This window comes from Opisthorchis viverrini, assembly GCF_000715545.1.
Source record: "Opisthorchis viverrini unplaced genomic scaffold opera_v5_518, whole genome shotgun sequence".
Taxonomy (NCBI): Eukaryota; Metazoa; Platyhelminthes; class Trematoda; order Opisthorchiida; family Opisthorchiidae; genus Opisthorchis; species Opisthorchis viverrini.
This window is the reverse complement of record NW_008752182.1, coordinates 171367-180273: the sequence shown is the minus strand read 5'-3', so window position 1 is coordinate 180273 and position 8907 is coordinate 171367. Positions and strand designations below refer to the sequence as shown.

Here is an 8907-nt window from a genome sequence, read left to right as displayed (position 1 = left end):
CATTTCACGAAGCATTTCACGAGGCTTTGACCAAGCTTACTGAACTAGGTATTTTCCAGGCTTTCATTTGTTATCATTCACTTGAAGGCTAAAAAAATAGGGTGTGTCATCACTCTCTAAGTTCAGTGGACTACGAAACGCGTCTCGCGATGCTCGATCTCCTTCCCCTCGAGTACCATCGCCTCCGAGAAGACCTAATTCGTACTCATGCCCTGTTTGAACAGAGCTTGGCAAACAGGTTTTCTATCGCTGATTCAGCAAACACACGGCGGGGACACAATAAGAATATCTTCGAGCTCAGAGCACACACATTCATTAGACAAATCTTTTTCTCAATTCGGGTAGTAGGTACGTGGAATGACCTACCTCCGACGGTTGTTCACGCTCCTTCTAGAACCCAGTTTAAAGCACTATTAGACACTCATTTATGTGAATCCTTGCGCTGGCGTGCACACTGCCTCGCGCTAAAAACATAAAGAGCAGTGCTATGTCCTTTTTTCACTTGTGCCTTTCAGGTGAACGACAGCTGCTGACCAACAAGAACAAAAGCGACTCCGAAAACTTGGGCAATAGCCTCGATCCTGTGTATCAATCCGTGAATCCGTGATTGTTTGATAAGCTTGCTGCCGCTAGCACTTACACTTCACAGGTATTTCGAACTGGGTCTTGGATTCATCGTGAAAACCCGTGGGAGAATAGTTATTTTGCGCACCGGTCGTCCAAAATGGAAAGAACTTTGTCCAGTAAATTTTCACGCCTAAATCTTGAAACTTCTAGTCGTTTTGCGGTGTATGGTGAACGATGGAAAACCGGCAGGCACAAGTCCTTCAAACAAGATAAGTCACGTCTAGCAAAGCTGCAGAGATATAGGAACAGGTTTAATAATTTCAGGCCAAAGACCTGGAATGAAAAAGTTTCGATGATTCTTGTAGTTTCATGATAGGCGGCTATGATAAAAGCATCTATCTTACCATTATTTGTGGTGGGTTTAGCAGGATCAACAGTATATTATGGGTTATAACCCCAAGTTGATACATTTAAGCTTGGCCTAGGTAGATATTGGGGGCTAAGATACCGCAGATCAAGCTCTGATAAACTCGTGCAACTTCGTGTTGGTTCGTGTGGTAGAACGACGGAAGTAAGCGGATGTCTGCAGAAAAAGAAATAGTGCCACGGGCTGCTAAGATTAAGACACGATTACGTGAATCTAGCATTTTCCGATTAGACAAATCTAGGCTCTTGTGGGCGGTAGTGAACAGAGCATGGCATGTGAGTACAAGATGGTTACCTTGAAACTCTGGGGCAATAGCTCTATTCCGTACGTGAAATGAGAACCCAGCGGTTAGGAGATTATGGAAGAATAGAAGTGTGGCGCTGTTGAGTTTTTGAATCCGGCTTATACGAGGTAATTTGTTCTGGGTGAGCGAGCAAACTAAACCCAGCAGAGGTAGTCAAGGGAGTCTCCGTTGTAGATTTTAGTCAAAGGTGCGAATAACTGTGGCACTGAGCGCCGACCCAAAGGCCTGTCCCTGAAGGGGGTCATAATGATCAGAAATAAACTGCGATGTACCCCTTCGAAGTCGATAATTTAAAGCGCAGTCAGTCGATTCCCGTTGCACTTTCTTATAGTACGTTGCTGGTAACCATCCGTCCTGATGAACGAATTTCAGGGTCACCGACCACCGCCGGTTTGCATTTGATTGCCACTTTACGAGATAAGATCATCGAATTTTCACCGGCCCGTGATGCCCTATAAATTGGGTATATCAAACACATAGCTCCCAATGTAAATTACTCCCGGGTGGATAACAGACTAACTTTTGAATCTTTCTAACCGTCAGACGTGAAAAAACAGACGAGAATGTTCACCTAATATTGGCACACAACTGTTGCTCTGGAAGATTTTCTTGCCAGCAGTAAGTTACTTTACGCTAACTTGTGCATTTGTGATGCGAATGTGCATCTTTTTTAATGATATAATTCTGCTGAGCCCTGGACGGCCACCCAAAATTTCCATAAACCCTCAATTGTAAGAAAGGAATCTCCAACATAAAGTTTTGTTTTTGATAATATTACGTCAAGTCCTTCAAATATCGGTATGCGACCGCAGTGTTATTAGAAGTTGTTTAAACGTACTTTGGGTCCACAATTGGGCTAAGTTCGTGTTTCAATATTTGCTAATGGCTTCGCGTGTGTTTTCCGTGAAGGACGCTGGGAATTTTTCGAAGAAGCGTGTTCTCTTCCGTAATGGATTTGAAAACATTCTCAGGACTACATGAACCGTAAGTATGTTCTCTTTGTCCGCGCAAACTCATAGTGAAGCAGCCACCCGCAACGTGTATAGTAGAAAGTTTCCTGTCGCTGTGACAGGCGCCACGCCAAGAAAGCCACAAGATTCGTCACAGCCGTCAAGCTTATTGGTATTTTGTTATCTTCAGCACACGTTGTATCGGGCGCACGGCAAGGTTTAATCTTCAGCGATATACCGGCCCAATTGATAGTGCCGCTGGATGAATTAGTGAGTTTATGGTCAGAACAAGCAGACAACACAACAAGATGGCCGGTGCTTTCAATTCCTTGCACAAATTAAACGGACCGAGATGGTGCACATATCGAGCTCTTCCGGGAAACGTTATGGACATGGCGAACTACGGGCAAGCTATCAGACGACGAATGACGACATCGTGCTTGGGTTTGTGGAAGGCGCAGCACGTGAAAATCTTCGGTGAGTCATTCAGGGTCGTTATAGTAGTCAGAGTCTGCCGAGAATCAGTGACGAATAGTGACCAGTGGAAATCAAGGACATTCTTGAGCCCATCAATGGCGAACGGCGGTTAATTCCTACCATTTGAACGCGAGCCGATACGCTGCACAAGGGAATATAGAGCTCTCCGAAACTTCCATACACAAAACGGTGCAAGCTAGGAACTCTTTTGACCCATATTTCGTTGTGCGATTAAAACGCCGAAAAGTCTTCTGAAACCCAGTGTTCATATACATCCTGAAAAATCCCTTCTGATCTGCAGAATGCAGAAGAAAGCTTTCACATGTCTGGAGTAGAGAAAATTAGAGCAGCGGACTTATAGTCCAGCAGCATCTACTTTTATGACACAAATCGCTGTTTTCAAATGCCTCCTCCTTCCTCCGGTATCTCATTTTCTAACATAACCCTGAAAATTTATCTACCCGAATACCTAAGGAACCTTACATTGCCAAAAGTGTTTGACCTGGGGGCTCTCAAGATAATAAACAAGGGTGAGAAACACCGTGTTATAATAAACAAACATATCATTAGTACTGTTTGCAGAGGTATCAAGTTTAGGGAGCCGCTTAATTTGAAGTTCCTGGTCGTTTCTTTCTCTGGTTATATTGGTTCCGAATGTTAAAAAAATTCTGCCTGAGATTGACGACCAGGATCCTCGGGATATGTGATATTTTAGTAGCATAAGTTGCTCCCAGCAGTCAGTTGGGCCACGTTGAGCTATGCGTGAAACCCCGAAAGACAGACAGTCCAAATGGACGTTTATGTACAAATGCGGTACCACGAATCCATTAATAAAATAATAGAATTGTGCAGACCTTAAATTGTGAGACAACGCCGACTTCTATACACCGGTTTGGAAACTGCTCATTTCTAATGGGATCTTAAAGTCTACATCAACCGAGGCAACGTGGTCACGAGATAGTGATACCCACGTAGTCATTTAAACGAAACTTGCGACGATAATTTCAAAGAGTGGTTTGGGCTCAGGTCAGAAACGAGAAGGACGGTATAGGCACAAAATGGAAACAATGAAACGAGCAATGACTTTGTATACAATAAAAATGTAATAAAGGACTCGACAGTTGTACAGTAGTCCGGCCTGGTTGAGACGACGGAAATGAAAAACGTAAGTTGTGGGGCCCGATTCTTTAGAGTGTTTGCCTTGGTGCCTAGTTGAGGACGGTATTGTAAACGTCGTGTCAGATTGCTAATGTGCTCTAGAGTGAAGATGGTCGTGAAGAACAAATTTACCAGCTAGGATGGTCCAAAAGGTTGAAAGATTCAGAGATATACAGAAAGTTTGCAGCATTGCATTCTACACCAACAATGCGAACCTCATTTTTCAGCCCGTGGATCCACACACAGGTTCCTAGACAATCCCAATAACTCATTGCACATTTACTATGACGGAGTAACTGGTTCGATAAAACGCTATGACCGCGCTAGCCTTTCGTCGGATGACTTAGAGCCATTACCACTTATCGTCGAAACGCCCTTGTTTATGGGAGTGTTTATGCAACTTGGTTTTGTTTGAACTTTAATCAGACATTTGGCAAGCTGCGCATCTCACGGATTGGTAGGGATACGAATAACACCACTGCGTTCTCACACTATCGCGATGGTAAATCCTCGAAAATTGCTCCGAAGGCGTGTAATTGTCAGATGATTTATTGATGATGTACTGCTGCCTGTAAATCCCATAGGTTTACCAGCATTTATAGAGAATCTCATAGGTTCTTGTGGCAATTATCGCTAGTGGTACATAAAAGACTTTAGATTTTTAATTCACTTGAGACGGGCAATAGGAGCTTACATAAGGTGCTAGACAAATGGTCAGATTATGCGGTTAGAAGAGGGTTCAAGTTATGAGCAACGGACTCGAAACTTATCGCGCATGCAAAACGGAAACATTATGAATTAAGGTGGTGAAAACACTGAGGTGGTGAAACGGTGCCGAGTGAAATGGACGCATACACTGAAGGTCAACCGTCGAAGAAGGACAAGTTTGTTTGATCCGCAACCAAGACAGATCGTAGGCAATTCCAAAAACAACAGTAGAATTTTCTATCCGTGTGTGCTTGGAGGTCCTTTCTAGAGAGTGTCGATTTTCAAGTTCAGGCGGACAAAAAATGTTCGGCAAAACGAATATAGAAAAGTGTACCTCGCACAACTATTTTGGAGGTTGGTTTATGGCCACTGTGACCAGTATTGTAGGTGGAACGAAGGTTCAAAGAATAAAACGTCATCACGCTAGTGAAACGACAGTTGGGATGACCCCAGCATTAGGGAGAAGAGAGGTAAAGCCGAGGCATTTAGGTTGGCAGGTAGTAATAAAATAAACAAATCTTCATGCATTGCTCCAGCGTGCTTAGTTTAGGTTCTACACTTGGCTGAAGAACCTCAAGTGAAGTCAAAATTAGAGCATCACGGTCACCCACCACAAAAAGAACATCAAAGAATAGTTGTGCTGCACTGTCGTAAAACCTCAATTTTTCCAACAAGGCCACATGAGGAAATTGAGACGGAATAGAGGCAGTGAGAAGACTTAACACGGGCGCACCACCCCTTAAATGGAACCGCACAGTTTTTTTAAAAGCAGCATGGAGACATTGCCTTTGGCCAGTCTTCACGTTCCTACATGCCCAATCCAACCGCATGCCACATCAAATAAACCCTACCCTGAAGGACTTCTCTTAACTTCATTCGGTCCACTCGTTCACGAGATCTTCAGCATTCTGCTGCTTGAAATTAGGATCTGCTCGATTGGAGATAACGAGAAATGCTTAACACGTGAATACCAATGTCATTTCAGATATTTTCTGAAAATAAACATCAAGCATTCAGCTTATTTTGCCGCTTCGCCTTAAAAAGCGGACGATTTAGATACACGCCTTTACCCTGAAAAACACATGCAGAGAGGCCCCAATTCAAGGTACTCGGTAACATTTGGAAGAATAACTGATGGTTTAACTTCTTTTCAGTCTTTGGGGATCTATATGTACTATCCAAGCCCGGTATGTGCACCTCCGCTTGAAGAACTGTTGCTGGCTGATACAGGTACTGATTAATCGGTTAAGTCCAAGTGCGCAGACATTTTTGTTTTATGGACATGAGCTGATCGTTGTCATCAAGGATTGTTTCGCCACACGGGACCCTCCTTGAGCAAATAACGTTCACATGTATTTTACCAAAATTTACCAGTTCGCCCAGTTTTATTGTATTCCCAACTGGGACTAGTATGGGTCCGTGATCCGAGCAACGTCACACTTCTGTGCCATACATAGTGTAATGTTAAATTTGTTTGCTTTTGCACAAGCAAGGCATCTGGCATCTTCCAGTGAATAGCCCCTTACATTATGACTAATTATTTGGAGGCTGACGCACAGGAGAAGACTTCACTAGGCGCTTTCGACAAGTTTGTTCATCATCAGGGTGCGATTGATTCCAGACGACCAGACTCCGCCTCCGAATTTTGCCTCCTGCTAGAAATATCAGGTGGAAACGTGGAGGACTGGCATAAGTGTGCTGGAGCGGCTGGCAGTCGGGGAATAAGTCACATTGCTGAAGGTAACCGTCCCGGTTTAACCACGTAGGCGCAAATTCCGCATAATCGCAATTTCATGTCCCTGAAAAATGAACTACATACTCAACTTATTGGGACGCCAGAAAGATCGCACAACTCCATTTGAATGCACTAACATCAGGTCCCGCTTTCCAGTAGCGGATAGAAAGAACAGCGGCGATTGTCGCTGCGCTTGCGGAGGCTGGTACAGACGTCACGGAACGAAACTCACAGCATTGACTATTAGCGGGAAAACGTGGTATAGGCATTCTTTAGCTAAGTGGCCCAAAATGAAGCAGAATAAACATAATTAACTGGGTTGGAATCTAGATCTTGGGTGCCATATTAAAAGACGTGAAACTGCCGATTATGAGGCGGGTGCGAAACCGTAATTGGGTCCTGAGTCACTATTACAGAGGCAGCGAACAGTGCTAGCTAGCAAACCAAACACACAAGCCCCAAGAAGGGCAAGACCGGTCGTGTGCTGAAGAATTTTCAGCAACTCTATGAGTAGTGTGTTACGAATAAATGCCTGTAATCGAGTTGAGCAGGGATCGGTTAGTCTTCAGGAATGGGCCTGGGAGAATCTTGCCGGCTAAACTAGAACGGAGGGGAAAACAGGCACGACGTTGGTTGTTTCCTATTTTGTCTATCCTCCCTCCGGCGAACAGAAATTAGGGTGTTCCGGATGATAATGTGGTTAGACAAGCGATGTGGGGCGACAGCATTCATCATCACTGCCAGGACGCCTAAGCCTATGCATGAAGTTGACCAGAATATAGGGCAGAGTCTTTTGAAATAAGTTCAAACTCAAGGCAGTGACCATAGTTTGGAGGATCGAATCGCCAGGCGTGTTCCAACCCCGACCGCGGCAGCCAGGAGAATGATAGTCGGACTCGTGTCCGTTAAGCAGCCTAACACGCTTTTCAAGTCCACACTGCCCGATTTAACATAGTGCGTCGCATAATTATGAAAGGATGTATATCGCGATAGAGTCTCTTCATGTCAACAGGTGCGAAATACGGTGCGGAACCCGCAGGAAACGACGGACGGCAAATAATGGCTGCTGAAATGGGCTATCTGTGTAACCCGAGTGGGAACCTCGCCCTGGAATGCTTTGTGTATGGTCTTGTCAGTACCAAGTCCTGATGAGTGCAAAATAAGTGGTCACCGAAAAAATTTACCAGGAAAACTGGGTAGCTACCACAAGTATTGAAGGCGTCCGTGTGGAAAAACCCAGGCAATCACGGTGGTAGAATGGAGCGTAGAGAGTTTTAGATAATGTGGACTTGGGAGGGTGAAAATCCATCTGTTCACAATAGAAAACTTGCGCCGACCCAAACTAACCGACGGGCACGTCAGCAACCCAAAATGCTTTTCGCACAAAATCAAGTGGAGTGGTGGCCGGCAGCACCTTGTTGGCTGTGGCTGGAAGGCTCGAAAGCACCCGGCGTAGAACATCGGGTTTTTGGGCGTGATATGCGTGTAATTGCCGCTAAAGAACATATTGCGTTTGAATAACGTAACATGTACACGTTTCCGGGAAGTCACAAATGGCGGAGGTAATCACAGTGTCGTTTAGAAAGCTTGAGTAGTCGGACGAGAAACTTTCATGGGCTCAGGCTGTATTCATCACTAGCTAGTAACTGAATGTTCTATTGGTTCTTTTTACCGCTCATATATAATAGGGAAAAATGAAGCTACCAGAAGCGGAGTCGTTACTCTCTTTTAACGAGGTGGTGACAGAACTTATCTGCCCAGAAGTGTTGCTACCAACTATCACTAAACAACGCCAGATTGACCGGCTGCTTTCATACTTGCACCACAATTTGGGCAGCGGTCCACCTGCTAAATTTGCGGGAATGGAGGCTAATGTGAGACATATGCTTATGGCACCTTCCCAAAAAATCTCATAACTGCACATTCTCGTGTACACCACAAAGCACGATGCATCAGAACTTTACAAATATAACAGTTCACTCGAGCTAAGTATTGGGTTAATTTCTCTCTTGATCATTCCCTGCGAAAGCCTTTTCAACGCTGTCATCTCCCGTAAAGTATGAGCAAATCCTTGGTCTTGGATCGGACCAAGAAGGTGATGGTACACACCGAAGATCTCTTGGCGATCCCTACCAGGTTACTCCGTGCATCGGGTAGAAAAGGCCTGGTATACCATTATTGCCCGCTGCGGATCTCTGCAGCCATTTCGAAAGTGACCGGTGACCTGGACACGATGAAATCATCAACCTGCATGGAGAGGCTGGCACAGGAACATCGTGAGTGCAGTTGGTGTAAACATCCGCCGAATGACACATCAACAATTACGAGAGACTCGCATACCTTGCATTGTTGTCCATCGCACAATCTGTAGCCTAGACCAAATCGGCTGGGCGTTGCTGATTCAGTTCAGCCCTTAATCAGATTACTGATCCGTGACGAAAGTAAAAGGAACCTTAATAATACAAAAAACAGAGCATTTACAGATGTTCTTATCGGAAATCCCTACGTCTGCATTGCTATCTTGCACACTGGGCTCACCACATAGCAGAATATGCCACATCCATTTCCGCGCCAATACCTA

General features: G+C 44.7%; 1 protein-coding gene across 1 annotated transcript; it reads left to right on the top strand.

Moving 5' to 3' along the window:
* Positions 1-6120: 6120 nt before the first annotated feature.
* On the top strand, positions 6121-6357 carry T265_11559 (hypothetical protein; the record flags this gene model as incomplete). The annotated part of the gene is made up of 1 exon (XM_009178242.1): positions 6121-6357. One exon carries the CDS (start codon positions 6121-6123, stop codon positions 6355-6357), a length of 237 nt encoding a protein of 78 aa, XP_009176506.1.
* Positions 6358-8907: the final 2550 nt, after the last annotated feature.